The sequence below is a fragment of the Entelurus aequoreus genome, linkage group LG24 (genome assembly GCF_033978785.1).
Source record: "Entelurus aequoreus isolate RoL-2023_Sb linkage group LG24, RoL_Eaeq_v1.1, whole genome shotgun sequence".
NCBI classification, from domain to species: domain Eukaryota; kingdom Metazoa; phylum Chordata; class Actinopteri; order Syngnathiformes; family Syngnathidae; genus Entelurus; species Entelurus aequoreus.
In genome coordinates this window covers 34,572,842-34,591,570 of record NC_084754.1, presented here as the reverse complement: position 1 = coordinate 34,591,570, position 18,729 = coordinate 34,572,842, and the positions used below count along the sequence as shown (strand labels likewise).

Genomic DNA, 18,729 nt, shown 5'->3' with positions numbered 1-18,729 from the left:
TGGGGCCAAATCTGACACCATAGTTCAAAACTTGGGAGACAAACATTTTTGTAGCAAATTCCTAAAAACACTAGAGTGCTCCTGTTGTATAGAGGAACTGGCAGATCATTACATTAATATTTTAACCTACTTAGCAAAGATATAACATTGGTTAATGTTGTAATTTACATCATAGTTTAGTCAGTTATTTTTCGTAACGTGGTTTATGAAAATAATGTGTTACTGCAGCTTGTTTACTTCAGATGCAGCCACTAGTCATTTGTTCAATTTCTTTAGCTATACCAATAGTGTTACTCAAGCTTCCATTTAGGTCCTCTCTTTTTCATAATTTAGGCTATTAAACTGGTGGTTCAGTTCAAAAAATTTGTGCGAGGCTCACATTTTTACAGCAAACTCTTAAAACACTGTGCTGTCATAGAAGTGATCTTTGACTAGCTTTTTTGCAGAAGGTCCTTAAAAACCGCAGAGCGCTCCTGTAACTCTGACAAAATAAATAAACCAAAATCAGATGTCCATTGTAGAAAAAAGTTGGTTCCCTGGAATATACAAAATAAGACTAATGTGAAGGGAGAATTTTAATATCCTGTTTATATAGTAAAAAAACACACCTAATTAGTTTCTTGTTCAATGCGCTTGTACACCACTATTTAATGGAGATAATGTGTACCTGTGCCCCTGACATTGTGGGAAGCTAGAGTTGTCTCTGAACCAAAATAAAATCACTAATCTGCAGTTATTTATTTAACCAACTAACCAGTGCTCGTCATTGATGTTGATGGACTTCCCCGGCTTGATATAGGCCTCATTGTGATAACAGGGACATTTCTCTTTGGGGATGCAAATATCATGTTCATCCAGGTAGTGGTCCTTGGGGCAGGAGCAGCCATCTACAGGCAGGAAGTCGGAGGAGCAAGTCTGCAGTTTTGCACTCAGTGATCTACAAGTCAGCTCGCAGCGTTGATGCTTGTATGAGAAGATCTGGGATGCTGGGCAGCTCTTTGTGTACCTGTCTATTAAGGCAAGAGGCAAAAAAGGTTGTATTATGAGAGACTCCATCCATCCATCCATTTTCTACCGCTTGTCCCGTTTCACAATTAGTACTGTCCTGGACCCAAAGTTTGAAAAAGGCTAAGAAAAGAATGGTCAGATCATAGTATTAAACCAAGTAATTTTGGGGATTGTGTCACCCTTTCAGGTGATTTGTTGCTCTATTTTTGGCCATAACTTGGATCGTGTTACTCCTAGTGGAATGATTGTTTTTGTAAGAGCGTTATTTATGTTCAATTTTGATATTTTTATTTAAAATGTTTCATATTCGAGATACACAGGGAATTGTATTTTAGCCCAGTAGAGTAGTGTCACGATAGCATGGGTTCAAATACAACCGCGCCGGACCCCCAGCAGTGTCTCAACCATATTTGTGGGAAACCTATATCACCCACCATGGGCAGATAAAAAATCGTGCCAGGACCAAGTCCTGGAGTATTTAATAACCACCATAGACACAATTAAAGCGTCTTCCCCCCATATGGGGCTATATTTATGTGGGGATTTCAAAAAATTGCCCACAAAAATGCTGACCTCCTCCCACCCCAATATTCGGCAGATAGTTAAACGTCATACACGTGGGCAAGCCACCCTAGATCTGATTTTTACAAACATGGCTAATTTCTACAGCCCCCCAACCACCCTTGCCCCCCTAGGTGCAAGCGACCACAAGTGCTTGGTGCTGAGCCCAGTGAATACAACAGGGCAGAAACAACAGGTGAAGAGGAGGAGGGCTCGATTAGTGACCACAGAAAGAAAAGAGGCTCTGTCAACATGCATTGCTATGACTGACTGGTCTGCTGTCTATGAGGCTGTGGACGTCACTGCCAAAGCAGCAAGTTTTAACAACTATATCCAGACAGCAATGGACATATGCATGCCTGTGCGACTGAAAAAAATTACAAATGCGGACAAACCATGGATGACAGAGAAAATAAAACAGGCTATAAAGAAAAGACAAAAAGCCCACAATAAATGGGGTAAAGTGGGAACATGGAGAGGAATCAGAAACTCCGTCCAAAGACTTATACGCAAGGCAAAAACTAGATATTATAAAAATTAAATGCAAAACCTAAAGAAAAAGAACCCCAAAGAGTGGTGGGACTATATAAATAAAGGACTAGGACGCGCTAAATCATCAACTGATGGAATAATCAAAATCCAAGAAGTTGAAGAGGACAAAACTGCAGAAGCCCTGAACAACTTCTTTGCGGAGTCGTGGACTAAAGCAACGCCCTATTGTGTCTATCCCCTACCAAGAGCTACACCAAGTGACATCTGTAGCATAGGTGAGATGAAGCTAGCCCTCACTCGGCTGGACCCCCAGAAGGCAAGTGGGCCGGATGGCATTCCCACCTGGCTGCTGAAAGAACATGCAGAGGACCTGGCACCGGTCATCACACATCTGGCCAACTGCTCTTTCCAACAGGGGTGTGTCCCCGATGTATGGAAGGAGTCAAATGTCTGTCCCATACCCAAAGGCCAAGACCCTGGCTCAATCTCAAACTGGCGTCCTATCTCACTAACTTCTTGTGTGGGGAAAACAATAGAACGTTTTGTGTTGAAAAAGCTTATGCCAACAGTGCTTGACATATGTAAAAATCAATATGCATATCTGCCTAAGCACAGTACTACAATGGCTCTAGTCAGGGCAATGCACACATGGCTTACCGAAACCGATTCCAAACCAACGATGGTGAGAGTACTGTTGGCAGATATGTCGAGAGCTTTTGATGTAATTGACCATGGGATCCTGATGCAAAACATACTGGACCTAGGACTGTGCCCATATCTGACAGCCTGGCTACATAGTTACATCTCAGGAAGGAGACGGAGAGTGGTGGCAAATGGAGCTCACAGCCCCTGGATTGAAGTTACATCTGGGGTGCCACAAGGGGGTGTTGTCTCCCCATATGTCTTCCTCCTTTACATGGCCACCCGGGATGCTGTTTTTGAGGACACCCTTGATGTCGGATATGCAGACGACATCGGGCTATCGAGAGCGATCCCCATATCCAACATCATGTCAGACACAACGATGTGCCAGGAGGCACAAAGGCTGGATGAATGGGCAGCAAATAAGAAAATGATACTCAACGGGAAAAAGTCGGTAGAACTCCGGATATGTTTTGCCCGAAATCCATCACAACCTCCTGCACTGATGTTGGGGGGACAGGAGGTCCCTGTTGTGGAAACAACAAAATACCTGGGTTACCACCTCGATCAAAACCTGACTGGAGATGTGCACATGGAGAAGGCAATAAAAACCGCCTCCAAGCGGCTGCACTACCTCACAGTCATGGCGAGACATGGACTACCTGCAGACGACCTTGTTACCATCTACACCACTCTCATCAGGCCGTGTCTGGAATATAGCTCAGTGCTCTTAGTGGGCTGCTCCAAAAAACAACAGGCAGAGCTAGAGCGAGTCCAGAAACGTGCCTGTAAAATCATTACGAGGAGAGCTGGAAACATCTCACAACCCCTACCATCACTCCAGACCAGGAGAGAGGAGGCTGCAGTGAAGCTGGTCAGGGATATGCATGATGAGCAACACCCTCTGCATGACCTGCTACCTCCAACACGAGGCAGCCGCACTGCCAGGACATTGAGGAACCAACATAAGCTGGCTGAACCCGAGCCCAAAGCCAAGACAAAGACACTTAAAAACTCTACCCTGCATACTGCAATTAAACCGTATAATAATACTATCTAATTAAATAAGTAATACAGTCATATACCAGAATGCTAATAGTTTCCATGCTGCTGTTGCCCTGAAAATGAAAATGTTTTTTTTATATAAAATACTGTCTGTTCTTTTAATTTTTTTTTATCTTTGTTTGTTTAATATTCATTGTAAAGTTCAGCTGTTTTTTCAGTGGGGCCTTGGCTCCACTGCAAGCATGAATAAATAAAGTCAAGTCAAGTCAAAATATATGCTATGTTTTTCATTTTATTTTAACCATCCTAATTCCCATTTGCCTTAATAATAATTCTGAGAAATGTTCATAAAATTAGTCATCATCTGTTCAGTAAATGTTAAAGTTCCATGGTACTGGGGTAAAGATCAGACCTACATATACATGAGATTAGTAATAAAACTACAAACCCAAAAACCAGTGAAGTCGGCACATCGTAAATAAAAACAAAATACAATGATTTGCAAATCCTTTTCAACCTACATTCAATTGAATAGACTGCAAAGACAAGATACTTAACGTTCGAACTGGAAAACTTTGTTATTTTTTGCAAATATTAGCTCATTTGGAAATTGATGCCTGCAACATGTTTCAAAAACGCTGGCACAAGTGGCAAAAAAGACTGAGAAGGTTGAGGAATGCTCATCAAACACTTATTTGGAACATCCCACAGGTGAACAGGCTAATTGGGAACAGGTGGGTGCCATGATTGGGTATAAAAGCAGCTTCCATGAAATGCTCAGTCATTCACAAACAAGGATGGGTCGAGGGTCACCATTTTGTGAACAAATGCGTGAGAAAATTGTCTAACAGTTTAAGAACATTTCTCAACGAGCTATTGCAGGGAATTTAGGGATTTCACCATCTACGGTCCGTAATATCATCAAAAGGGTCAGAGAACCTGCACGTAAGCGATGATATTACGGACCTTCGATCCCTCAGGCAGTACTGCATCAAAAAGCGACATCAGTGTGTAAGGATATCACCACATGGGCACACTTCAGAAAACCACTGCCAGTAAATACAGTTGGTCGCTACATCTGTAAGTGCAAGTTAAAACTCTACTATGCAAAGCGAAAGCCATTTATCAACAACGCCCAGAAACGCTGCTGGCTTCACTGTGCCCGAGCTCATCTAAGATGGACTGATGCAAAGTGGAAAAGTGTTCTGTTGTCTGACAGGTCCCCATTTAAATTTTTTTTTGGAAACTGTGGACATCGTGTCCTCTGGACCAAAGAGGAAAAGAACCATCCAGATTGTTATAGGCGCTAAGTTCAAAAGCCAGCATCTGTGATGGTATGGGAGTGTATTAGTGCCCAAGGCATGGGTAACCATTAATACTGAAAGGTATTTCTCACAAGGCTATTTCTCACAAGGCTTTGACCGTCGCTAAGTCTATCGATCATGGCCGCATTTGAACTATTACCAGCCAAGTGGCCTCTGTTGTGGTGGTAGGACAGCAGCTTGTGTGCAAAAACCTATAGTTTTCAGAAAACAAAGCGAAAAAATTATAGTTTTTTCACGCAATAGCTATTTTTATTTAGGACTAAAGTTGATTGAGAGATTTAAGCAAACAAGTAAAAAAAAAAATGGATTCTAATTTTTTTAACACTCTTAACTCCTTGAGGACTTTTTCGTCCTGGCACTACTCCGTTGCTATTAAATTATGTTAGCCCCAGAAAGTTACCCGGATATAACCATCAACAAATAGGGCGGACAAAGATAGATTTGACCTTGTTCTGCACAGGAGGAAATAGGCGCTACATACTGTACGACCTGTGTTGTCCTGCCACTACAGGAACTGAAATATTAAAACAGGGGATATATAGCGTATCAAACTACATTAAGGAAGTCCTTACCGCAAACATTTGCCCTCCAGTCGGTCAGGAAGACTCCCTTCGATGCACAAGCTCGTGCATAGGAGGAGAAGACAGCACATAGGCAGGCTTCATTCTTGTCACAGTTGCAGCTGGCATAAGTGCAGCGCTGCAGAAAACAGTGCACGGTGTTAAGTCGTGTTTACAACAAGTGGTACAGTTCAGTACAAAGATCAATTTAAGGCATTTCCACTGTCAATACTAAAGTAGGCAGTGTATCAACTGCAGATCAGTCAAGACAAACGAGATTTTAGCACTCCAAAGTGTCGTGCCTAGCTGCATTGAAGTGAACTTGACGGTACCTTATAGTAAACATCAGGATCCACTAATGAATGGCACTGTTCAAAGGTGCTATTCGGACGCAACAGCAAGGCACACCAATGTTTGGCGTACAATTCTGAAAATTAAAAACAAAAACAAAACAAGAACACTATTTATCATCAAAAATACTTTCAAAAAGAACAAATTGATAGAATTTTGTGTGTGTTTGAGGGCTGTATATGTCTACCGTTTTCAATGCTAAGAGAACAGGGGTCATCAAGTCTCTCCCTTGTGTCTCGACACATCTGGTTGGCCTTCCAAGTGTTACTAAACGTTGTCGCCGTTCCCTCAACAATCCCCTGAGGGGTCTTAAAGTCGTCAGACAAGGCGAGGTTGTAGTTGCCGCATAAACCTGATGAAATAAATTCATTTAAATAAGGGCTGTCGAAAATAAGGATTTAACTCATGTGATTTATCTAAAAAAAATTATTGCATTAAGACACTCAAATTGATCAGGCAATTTATTTTGTTTGTATATGCTCCTTTATCTTAATCGCAGATGGTTACCTGAAAGGTGTGTGTTGTTAAACAGTCCGTGCAAAGATGAGTGAGAGACACCGACTGGTGTAAAACACATGTGTAATGTCAGGGGGGCACGTGTGAACTCAGAAAACTTTTTTTTTTGCGATACCAGAATATGACGGGGACTGCGTGGCGCGGTTGGAAGAGTGGCCGTGCCAGCAACCTGAGGGTTCCTGGTTCAATCCCCACATTCTACCATCCTAGTCACGTCCGTTGTGTCCTTGAGCAAGACACTTCACCCTTGCTCCTGATGGGTCCTGGTTAGCGCCTTCCATGGCAGTTCCCGCCATCGGTGTGTGAATGTTTGTGTGAATGGGTGAATGTGGAAATAGTGTCAAAGCGCTTTGAGTACCTTAAAAAAAAGGTACAAAAGCGCTATACAAGTATAACCATAACCCACGACAAAGCGTATGTAGCACTGTATCCCAGTGTGGAAAGGCCAGTGTGTTGTTTCCTTTAATGTTAATAAACTTACAATATTATGCAGACGTAATGTTATAGCAATTTTATAGACAAATTATACTATTTATAGTGACAGTAATTATTTTCTTCCTCCTATGGGAGGTGTAACAGAAACAATTTGAGAAGGATAAAGAAAGAATTGATGTGACATACAGTATAAGTGATGCTGAAGTTGTACACTACTGCATACTTTAATCTTAGTTTTTATATCAGAGATATACTGTAAAACAATATTTGGCTGTGTCAATTAAAACTGTGTTTTTTGTGTTGCTTCCCCCTGTCTTTTTTTGCAGTGCCTATTGCAGTCCTGGGCGGAGCCTCTCTCTCACACCTGCAGCCACTTAACAATTGGTCCTTTTTAAGCCCTGCAGACTGTTACAGCGTTGCCAGTTAAAAGTTAAAGTTCCACTGATAGACACTAAGTGTGATGAAATAATCCTCTGCATTTGACCCATCCCTTTGTTCCACCCCCTGGGAGGTGAGGGGAGCAGTGAGCAGCAGCGGCGGCCATGCTCGTTATTACCTATGGCTCACTCAGCTCCAAGGACGATCCCTGTCGCGTGGCTCCTTTGTGATCATCTCTCCCTCTGGCTCCACGCATCCTATCTTTACTTGGTTCCATCCCGGTACTGCTATGTAGTGTACTCTCCACTTCTTTTGAGTGTGTTTTTTGTGCATTTCCCGCAATGTGTTTGTTTTTTCACTCCTCGTGACTGCATTTTTTTGTTATTAAACATCATTGTCCATCTCTGCTTTGGGGTCCTATTATTATTATTATTATTATTATATAAGCCATTCCTTTAAACAAGGACAGCACACATTAATAAAGATTTCTGTAAATGTGACCGTGTTAGCTTTAATGCTAGTTGAATCTCAGTCATCTTTGCAGATACTGTATATAATGTGTCTAGCACCAACTTGAGAACCAAATATTGTAATCCAGCACATCATATAGATCGGGGGTCGGCAACCCGCGGCTCTGGAGCCGCATGCGGCTCTTTAGCGCCACCTTAGTGGCTCCTTGGAGCTTTTTCAAAAATCTATGAAAATGGAAAAAGATGGTGGAAAAAATATATTTTCGGTTTTAATATGGTTTCTGTAGGAGGACAAACATGACACAAACCTTCCTAATTGTTAGACATCTCATTGTTTGTATTAAACATACTTCACTAATGAGAGTATTTGTCAAGCGCCATTTTGTCCTACTAATTTTGGCGGTCCTTGAACTCACTGTAGTTTGTTTACATGTACAACTTTCTCTAAAGCTGCGACAGAAAGACGTGTTTTATGCCACTCCTTCGTTGTCTCATTATGTCCACCAAACGTTGTATGCTGTGCGTGAATGCACAAAAGTGAGCTTTGTTGATTTTATCGATTTGCCGGAGTGCTTATCTGGAATATTTGGTCAATCCATGACTGCAAGCTAATCGATGCTAACAGGCTATTTAGGCTAGCTGCATGTACATATTGCATCATTATGCCTTGTTTGTAGGTATATTTGAGCTCATTTAATTTCCGTTACTTATGTCCTCTGTGTTTTTATTTTATATTTGCACGTCTCATGACTCTGTATGTAATATTGGCTGCATTTCTGGTAGTTGTTTGTGTGCCGTTATACACCACCACAAACGTTACCCAGCTTGCAAAGATTGTAATATATCCATTAGAAGAAGACAGCCTGCCGTTTCCTTTTAACTTGGACACACACATCTATACCTTTGGTAATTCTAAGCCAGTAAATTCCAGGAGTTATCTCACCCTCTGAGAAGCCTCCGTTTTACTAATGTTTTCCAATGTTGTAAAAATGTGTAGAATAAATATTACATTTCAACATTTCTGTCAACTAAGATTTGCCTCAGTCTGCAACACATAGTCATTTTGATAGTAGGCTATAATAGCTAATATAAACATCATGTGCTGCCTTCATTATAACACTTATATAAGGCATTTAATTTTTTTGCGGCTCCATACAGATTTTTTTTGTTGTTGTATTTTTGGTCCAATACGGCTCTTTCAACATTTTTGGTTGCCGAGCCCTGATATAGATTATAATATGGAAATTATTACAGAAACTATAATGTTCTTATATAGAGGTGACATTTTGGTAACTTTAACACATGTAAAACTCACCACGTGTCTTTCCCTTGTAACTCTGCTCCAGCCTCACATAAACTTGCATGAGAGGCACATGCTGTACTTGTATTTGCAACCCAAAAGAAGTATGGAGCATAATGTGAAAAGATGAGGCGTGGAATATGTTGATGTCCCCTTTAAGTAAAAAAAACAAAACAAACAACAAACTGTTTCATTTGAAGACAAGAAGAAATAAAATAAAGATGAGCTTTGGATATTGTGATCCACCTGTTTGGTATGGCAAAGTCATGGTCCGTTGGTTCTGCTTTACTTTCCCATCAGAAGTGAACATCAATACCTGAACAGAAATGCATTTTTTGATATACTGCAGATGACAGCGCGCACAAGTCTTGAGTGGCGCGCTTCAACTCACGTTATTTCTGTCATTGTTTAGCAGGACTTTAAGGGCCTTGAGACAAGTGTCAAACTCTTGGTTTGTACAAGGCGTCAACTGGACCTGTATAGTAAACTTTGGACTTGACACATCCTGGAAAATACATGCATATTCAAATGTGATTATTGTCATGTTAATGGCTTATTTACCGTATATTATCTGCCAATTATTCTTCACTCACCTTGCTTTCAACCTTGGCTAGTGTGTAAAAACAATTCCCATGGAAGGTGTAGGAGTTCCCATCAAAGGTGGTTAAATGTGAGCCCTCCTCCACTGCACATGTAGCTGATGTCTCAAGATACTCACAAGACCATCTGCCCTGAAAACACGTACTGAAACACAGGTCATTTCAACACACGCTCCAGACAAATACATAATAAAGTGTGGAACATATCAGTTACCATATCTCCTTGTTTTGGTGGTAGCCCTCACTGGAGTTGTAGATTCTGCCATGCTTGCATTGGCATTCGGACTGAGCTATGCACCCTCTCAGGGAAATGTCATCAAACACAGTTCCTAATACATTTACACATTGGGAAAACATATAGTTGTGGTCAGAAGTTTATTCATTATTGGCTTTAATGTCAATATTAATCTTAGTTAATTGCTCAAATGTACATGTGTTTTGGTTTTGCTCTAATCAAATGGTCAGAATTATCACATACATTACATATACATCAGGGGTGTCCAAAAAGCGACTCGTGGGCATTGCAGCCCAAAGCTAATTGTTTATAGTTAAAATAAAATAAAAATAAAAAACAGAACAAATAGACACATTATTCAAAAAATGCATATACTATAGCGAGAACAATCTGACATGTTGATACTATTGTTAATGTTAATAAAACAAGGCCTTGTTTTATTAGATCCGGCCCAAGCGGACAAACCCAAAGTAATCCACGCTGTGGGTCTAACTGTTTGGTCCTGCCAGTAGCATATGCTTGTCTCAAAGATTGTAGCGTGAAACTGTGAAAGGTTCATCAAATCACCTTGAGTTTGACACCTGATGACAAACTTCAAGTCACCGTTAAGCAATAACCACATATTTATGTAAATAATTACATATTTACATTAAAAAAATACTGTATAGCAATTTCAATAAATTACTAAAAGTACAATGACGATAAAATGTTAGTTTTTTTTTGTCAATCAGGGAAATTTCAGCTTCACGGTATCGCCTTTGATTTTTCAGTATGCTGCCCTCGGTGGAAAAAGTTTGGACCGTCACGCCCCCTGTATGCGTATATATATATATATATATATATATATATATATATATATATATATATAAAAAATTTAAAAATGGTGCTGAATGTTCTAATGTCTTTCAACCAGACTAAGGTCCAACACTAGTAACTTCTGGTTAGCCATCATTATTCACTGCAGCCGGTCTATAAAACAGGTTAGTTTGACAGAGCTCATTATATCAAACAATATGCAGAACAATGGGAAAGTCAACAGAATTCAGTTAAGAATTAAGAAGGAGAATGGGGGAAGTTAAACAAGTTAGAAAAGCCATTTAATTGCGGATTCCAAAATGTAAAAAATAAAGTACAAGTTATTTGGATGAGTTATCGAGAAGAAGAGCCAAACTATAAACTTTCTAACACCACTGTATTTGATTGTCTTTAATAACTTGTGTTCAAATGTGCAAAGGACTGACCAGGAGGACAAAAACAGCCGTCCATTCTGTGATCCTCACACAGAGAACTTGTGTCCAGGTGTGTGCACGTGTCCATGCATGGAGAACCACTCTCCTCATACACCATGTTGTATGGGCACTGTTTGGCTGTAAAGACGAAAAAAGGAGGGGTGGATTCATGTGACTTATCACACAACATTGTATCGGACTGCATTTTTTCCTTCCTTATCAGTGCTGAATGTTAAATCACACAAAAAGGTTCAGATCTATGAGTGTGTCGGATAATAGAATAGACCTGACTTGGCTTGTCTTAACTTTCACTTTATGACGAATAGTTAGGCCTACATATTGTTATTTTTTAAATAAATGATTTTACCCTTTGTAGCAGTGGCACCTGTGTATTAAAGATACATGCTCCCTGCCAGGTAGAACTCTGCCTAGCAAAATGTGTCGATGCAAAGCTGTGCGACCAGGAAACAAAAATGTTTGCAAGATACCTGTAAAGTTTGAAAATGAATTACATGCTTTTAATCTGTATGATTTACATTGCTATTAAAAGAGAAAATGGAAGTTAAAATATATCAAACAACTAATTATAGTGTAGCCTATTTAAGTTGTTGCTGCCCCACTATTTGTAATATAAAAATGACACTGTTAAAGAACAAAATAAAAGGAAGTTATTCAGTACCACAGAATTGCGGTGTCCTCCAGTTGGGAGGGTGTCCACCAGCGTGGGAACACTGTCGAGAGAACTCAGAAAGTGTGCTGCAGACACAAAAGTTATTAGTGCGGTTGTTGCAGCCACACATGTCCTGAACACAAGCCTGTACGTATGGCGTAGGGTCAATAAGTTGGGTACAGGGGCTCCAGGGCTCTGAAAAAAACATTTGGCGGCAGATGGTTTTCTGAAAGATAAAAAAAAAAGATGGTTTAGTTAGTTTTGTATCCAATGTTATGTCACTATTGATATTTAATACAAACTCACAAACTCCTCGCAAGAATCCTCTAGTGGCACATCTTCAAGCTGTTCTCCATACTCCTCAAAGGGGTCTTCACAGTCATCGTTTGGATGATGAACTTTCTGGCTGTTACCAAATTCGATGTGGCTAATTATTCGATCTGCAAATGAAAACGTGACTCGTCAGATTTGAGATGACCAGAGATTGTCTTGATACGTCCTTTTAGAAACCGACCATTGTAAATCAACTCATTGTAGACAGGAACACCGTTGTAGTCACCACAGAGTCCACAAGTGCGATTAGCATAGTCCTGATCAACCTCCACCTACAGAGGGAATACATAAATATAAGTTTTGCAACCTCTCCGATAGTCGTAGCAACTTAAACACTTCACTATAATTTAGCAGAAAATGTTCTACTAGCAAATGAAATACCATACTGACCCGAATAATTGTCTTATAATGTGGGTGTTTTATATTGTATGTACAAACCAAGCGATTCAGCGCTTTTCTTCGTTTTACTCACACACACCATCAACCGGGAGAGATGCAGCCATGGCACAAAGATCCATGTGAAAAAAAAGTGTCCATAATTTAGGTTGGGCAAATATATATAAAAAAAACTAAGACTTGTATTTTATTTAAGGTTTGTCTTAGATTCAGGTCAATATGGTAATTCAAGGATGAAAGAAAATTATATTACAGTGGTACTTCAACTTAAAAGTGCCCCAACTTAAGAGTGTTTTGAGATAAGAGCTGTCTCTCGACTAATTGTTATGCCTTAAATTCCAAGAAAAAACTTCAGATTCAATCATTTACACCAATAGTTGGCAAAGCAAATGTAACAGTAAAACCCCATAAGATTCGACCAAAAACATCTGGTCTTATTCGCTCGCATGAGCTTTCAACTAGAGCTGGACACAACTTTGTTTCCCAAACATGGAAAAGAAGAAAGTGACTGTGAAGGACAGTGCGAAGACAAATAAGTGGATGATATTCAATGAATTCTAAAATTAAATCATCAAAAACATGACAGTGTGTGTAGTCGACTTGGTGAAGCAGACTATCATTGCTAGTCTGCACCATACTGAAGCAGAATGAGTCTAATGGCAGCCAAGAATGGTAAAATAGTACCTAAATACCGGACATTTATCCATGAAAATGTGGAAAAACTACTGATGTTGTGTTTGACAGCAAATCAGCTGGAAGGACATACCGTAGAAGTCCATTCTCCAAGGTACATGTAGTTGTTAGTAGGACATTCTATTGCATTGTTTCCATACAACATTTCTTATCTAAAAGTTAGTTTTTTCTTTTTAACAGGCATGTTAAAACATGTTAAAACTGTGCTGTTTTGGGGGACAAAGCACCAATTGATTCTAATCCATTTCAATAGGCAATGTTAATGTACTACTGTATACTTAAGTATTATCAATTAAAATCTGAAGATTCAACATGTAATCTCAAACTTAAACAAACATAATACACTAAAACTTTTTCTGCTGTAAATATTAAATTCTATTAAGGGTTAGATGATACAAAAAATGCGTTTGACAGCAGCATCTTTACCATGACCGCATCATCACCATTCCACATGACGACAAGGCCAACTTTGGACTGCAGCTTGATGTAGACGGCATTATTTTCTACTTGAACGCCACCGTTATAGTACGGCATTGAGACCCTAAAAGAGATGACAACTCATAAGATAATGGGAACTAGCAGAATAATAGTGTGTTTACGTACGGTTGGTGGTTGACAGTGACCACTTCCTTTGTGAGGTGGAAGGTAAGGTCATTGATGGTGACCATCACGTAGCGGACAGTTGGGTTCCCATCATTCTGCTCCCTCCTTATGTGCACTGAGAACTCCTGGATGGACATGTGGCAGTCTGAGGCCAGGTTGTATTCGCAAGGGCCGGAGAACTGGTACACATCACCGTCAAACGTCTTGAAGTGTTCTCTTCCCCATGTGCTGCAGATGCTGCTGACATGGTTGCGAACTAAACGAGACGGGAAAAACTTGGGTAAGAATACATAAGTCATAACAAGGTGTCTGATTAGATTGGTCTTACCAAGTCTGGCATGGACTTCGGTGACAACAAACGAAGTAAGCAAAAACAAGCCCACGCATTTCCACCTCATGGCTGCCACTGGGGACTTTCTATCACCAAGGCAGGTAATAGATATTAACCCCCTCTCAGTAGTTCTTTATATCTCCACTGCTCAATTTGATCACACCTTCTTCGAGGACAGTTTTATTGCCACCACATGGAGAATGTGATGAATGGACGTCTGACGTCTTTAGCTAGTCCAATATAATGATACTTACATCCTCCTTCTGACATCACTGAGCAAATATGCTTGCAGATCATTTGAGAGATTTCACTAGAGATACCTGAAAATGCCGGCTACCCAGTTTCGAGTCTCGGGTGGAACAGAAAAAGCAGGGATTGAACTAGCTTTTTTAAATATCTCCGCCGTGCCTCCATGGTTTGATTTCACATTTTCAGGATCCCAAAGCCACGCAACTCTAGTTACATGAGGCCCCCTGGAGAACGCAGACCTTGGCCCGATAGTAAAAAAAAGTCCTGTATCCAGACGGTGATCCGGATCACCCCAAAAATGTAATCACTTCTTACTTATCCCATTTCGGCTATTGCTGAATATCTAATCGAAATGTGCCCATAACTCTGTGAGCTATCTATAGCTGAATGAAAGAAAAGGAGTGAACCCTCTTGTCAGTGTGCACTCTCTCTGCGGGTCCACTAGCATGCACACACAGAAGTTGAGGTTTCTAAGGTAAACAAATGTAGGGTAAAGTAGTAGAAATTATCCGGATCTAGGGTTGTACAATATACCGGTACTAAAAAAGTACAGTGGTACTAATAAATAAAAAATGACACTATACTGCCTTTTTTTCATCCACATGCTGCTGTGCGGTGGTGTCGTACAGAGCACAATATCGAGATATTTATGCTTCAAAACTATCAATAAAGGTGACGCTTTAAACAAGAAGTTGCAGCTGCTTTAGAATATGCCTTGCCAAATATGGCATGATTAGTGCATTACCACCTTTGCTTCAAACTTAGCTAAACAAATAAATAACAAGCAGTCAAATTGACAGGTAATGTACTTAACTAGCTCTCCTGCGGTGCACATTTAGATACGTAGCTGGTTGGCTTGTTGCCAATTACCAGCGCAGTCCAAACCGCTCATGTAGCGTAAACTAATGCAAGTGAAATGATTGAATTTGGAAACAAAGTGCAACAATTTGTGTTTAATCTTTAACAATGTGTGTTTTACCTGTGTCTTATTTGTGTACTATTAACCATAGTATTGTTTTTTATTATTTACTAATGATTTTATTTGTCTTAAAGCCAGACCAAGAGTGGCAACCATAAATCATGAAGCATTTGATACAATTCTAATTTAAATTTTTCCCTTATAAAATTGTTCTTTGAGTGCAACAAGAAATGTCTGTTTAATGTATTATAAGATTTTGTGTTCAAATGAAGCCCATATGACATTTATTGTAGGCCCCTTTATTTTGAAAAGTATCAAACGTATCGAAATACATTTTGGTTCCGGTAATAGTACCAACATATTCTTATTGGAACAACCCCAGGATCAGCCCTAAAACATAAGGACTTGTTCATTATCCCATTTTAAACATTTTGTGAAAGTTTCATGAAAATGAAAAATGAAATGAGTTAAGTTAAAGTTAAAGTACCAATGATTGTCACACACACACTAGGTGTGGTGAAATTATTCTCTGCATTTGACCCATCACCCTTGATCACCCCCTGGGAGGTGAGGGGAGCAGTGAGCAGCAGCGGTGACCGCGCCCGGGAATCATTTTTGGTGATTTAACCCCCAATTCCAACCCTTGATGCCGAGTGCCAAGCAGGGAGGTAAAGGCTCCCATTTTTATAGTCTTTGGTATTTTAACCCTCTTGTCAGTTTTTATTCTCTTTGTCTCTGCGACAGGCAAAACAGGTAGCTGTGTGGGGCGCCAAATTTCCGAATCCACAAATGAAAAACAAAAATAAAATGAAAAAACACGTAAATAGAAATGAATGCACATTTATTAGGGGAAATTATATTTTAGGTAAATAACAATAAAACCTCAGTACTGTATTAAAAAGTATTTAGATCAGGTGAGTAGTTATTTGTAAAAGACTGTAGTCAAGGGCAAACTTACCATTAGGCAAACACAGGCATTTACCTGGGGCCCCCCAACGTCTTATAAATACAATTTATAAAGATGCATTATATTTAAAACACATATTTATTTATTTTCTTATTTTTTATTTGTGGGCTTGAATAAAAATACACCAAAACGCTCAATCAATCATGATTGTTTCGACAGCCCCTCCTCCCTTCTCAGGCTATTCCATGATACTGCGCATGTGCACAGTTTTGATTGCGGTAGACGTATTGAAATACTTATTGGCACGGTTTGAGAGTTTAATATTTTTTAAAAACGCAGAAGAGGAAAAGGCGTAGAAGAAAACTGTTTTGTCACAATTACCCAAGGTGTCAACTGTCCAACTTTTTCTAAGTGACAGTTTGTATCCAAAAATCACAAAGCCAAGTAGAATCACAGCACACTGTGCCACGCTTATTGATAATATTTTTACCAATGAGTTTGACAATAACACTACAAGTGGTCTACTTATTACCGACGTTAGTGATCATCTGCCAGTTTTTACAATATATGATGGACACTACAAGAAGAAAATGGAAGACAAAAGGACATTTCGAAGACTATGCACAGAGAAGAGGATGACTGCTTTCAAAATTGAGCTACAAAAGCAAGATTGGGACAATGTGTATAATGAAAAAGAGGTTGATGAAGCATATGAACATTTCTTAAACAAGTTCATAATACTTTATGACAAACATTGTCCATGGATACAACTTAGTAATAAACAGAGAAAGAATAACCAACCATGGATGACAAAAGGATTAAAAAATGCTTGTAAGAAGAAGAATACACTATATAGAGAATTTATAGCACAAAGAACTATAGAGGCAGAAATTAAGTACAAAAAGTATAAAAACAAGTTAACAGAAATACTACGATCATGTAGAAAAGAATATTACAGTGAATTATTGGACAGGAACAAAAATAATATGAGAGCAACATGGGGCATCCTCAATAGCATTATTAAAAAAGGCACAAAGAGGGACTACCCTCAATACTTTTTAGACGGAAATAAAAACAATGACAACATAAAGGAAGTAGTTGAGAGCTTCAATAATTATTTTGTAAATATTGGACCAAAATTGGAAGAAAGGATTCCAGACCCAGTTCCAATTGAGGACTATAATGATACCATAGAGCGAAATCCCAACTCCATGTTCCTCAGTAATGTGACACAGGAGGAAATAGTTATAATCGTGAAAAAATGTAAATCTAAGACTTCAACTGATTGTAATGGAGTTGATATGGATACGATAAAAAAGGTTATAGAAGAGATATCAGGACCATTAATGTATATTAGTAATCTATCATTTCAAACAGGTACATTCCCAAACAAAATGAAAATAGCTAAAGTTGCACCAATTTATAAGACTGGAGATAAACATCAATTTACAAATTATAGACCTGTTTCTTTACTTCCACAATTTTCTAAAATCATTGAAAAACTGTTTAATAACAGATTAGAGAGTTTCATAAATAAAAATAGAATACTCGAAGAGAACCAATATGGATACAGAGCTAATGTCTCAACTTCAATGGCTTTAATTGAAATTACAGAAGAAATTACCAATGCAATAGACAGTAAAAAATGTGCAGCAGCAGTTTTTATGGATCTAACTAAAGCATTTGACACAATTAATCACAATATTTTAATCAAAAAACTAGAACGATATGGCATCAGAGGGTTAGTCTTAAACTGGATAAGAAGTTATCTAACGAACAGGAAACAATACGTGAAGCTAGGCGAACACATGTCTACAACGCTAAATATATCCTGTGGTGTACCTCAGGGATCAATATTAGGACCTAAATTATTCAATCTCTATATAAATGACATTTGTAAAGTTACAAAAGATTTAAAGTTAGTATTATTTGCGGATGATACAACAGCGTTTTGTTCAGGAGAGAACACACAGGAGATAATACAAATAATAGCAGAAGAAATTAACAAATTAAAAAGATGGTTTGACAAAAACAGACTATCGTTGAATCTTAGCAAAACTAAAATAATGCTATTTGGTAATAGTAGAAGAGAAAGTCAAACACAAATACAAATAGACGGAATAGAAATTGAAAGAGTAAATGAAACCAAATTTCTAGGTATAATGATTGATGATAAATTGAACTGGAAATCTCACGTAAAAAATATACAACATAAAGTAGCAAGAAACACGTCAATAATGAATAAAGCAAAACATGTTCTAGACAAAAAATCACTTCATAGTCTATACTGCTCACTAGTGTTACCATATCTGAGCTACTGTGTAGAAATATGGGGAAATAATTACAAAAGTACACTTCATTCATTAACGGTGTTACAAAAAAGATCAGTTAGAATAATACATAATGTTGGATATAGAGAACATACAAATCCTTTATTTATTGAATCAAAGATACTGAAATTCCACGACATAGTGAATTTGCAAACAGCTAAAATTATGCACAAAGCAAACTATAACCTGCTA

At 38.8% G+C, this 18,729-nt stretch overlaps 1 protein-coding gene across 1 annotated transcript in view; it reads right to left on the bottom strand.

Moving 5' to 3' along the window:
* Positions 1 to 18,729, bottom strand: part of LOC133641705 (mucin-2-like) — a 59,389-nt gene that overhangs the window by 35,200 nt on the left and 5,460 nt on the right. The window contains exons 3-17 of the mRNA XM_062035647.1: positions 13,802 to 14,057; positions 13,625 to 13,739; positions 12,291 to 12,381; positions 12,083 to 12,216; positions 11,786 to 12,002; positions 11,119 to 11,244; positions 9,857 to 9,971; positions 9,637 to 9,787; positions 9,435 to 9,548; positions 9,290 to 9,359; positions 9,059 to 9,196; positions 6,132 to 6,296; positions 5,926 to 6,020; positions 5,606 to 5,732; positions 755 to 1,010 (exon numbers count right to left, since the gene is read on the bottom strand). Of these exons, the coding sequence (XP_061891631.1) occupies positions 755 to 1,010; positions 5,606 to 5,732; positions 5,926 to 6,020; positions 6,132 to 6,296; positions 9,059 to 9,196; positions 9,290 to 9,359; positions 9,435 to 9,548; positions 9,637 to 9,787; positions 9,857 to 9,971; positions 11,119 to 11,244; positions 11,786 to 12,002; positions 12,083 to 12,216; positions 12,291 to 12,381; positions 13,625 to 13,739; positions 13,802 to 14,057 (2,170 nt within the window). The remainder of the gene's footprint in view (positions 1 to 754; positions 1,011 to 5,605; positions 5,733 to 5,925; positions 6,021 to 6,131; positions 6,297 to 9,058; positions 9,197 to 9,289; positions 9,360 to 9,434; positions 9,549 to 9,636; positions 9,788 to 9,856; positions 9,972 to 11,118; positions 11,245 to 11,785; positions 12,003 to 12,082; positions 12,217 to 12,290; positions 12,382 to 13,624; positions 13,740 to 13,801; positions 14,058 to 18,729) is intronic.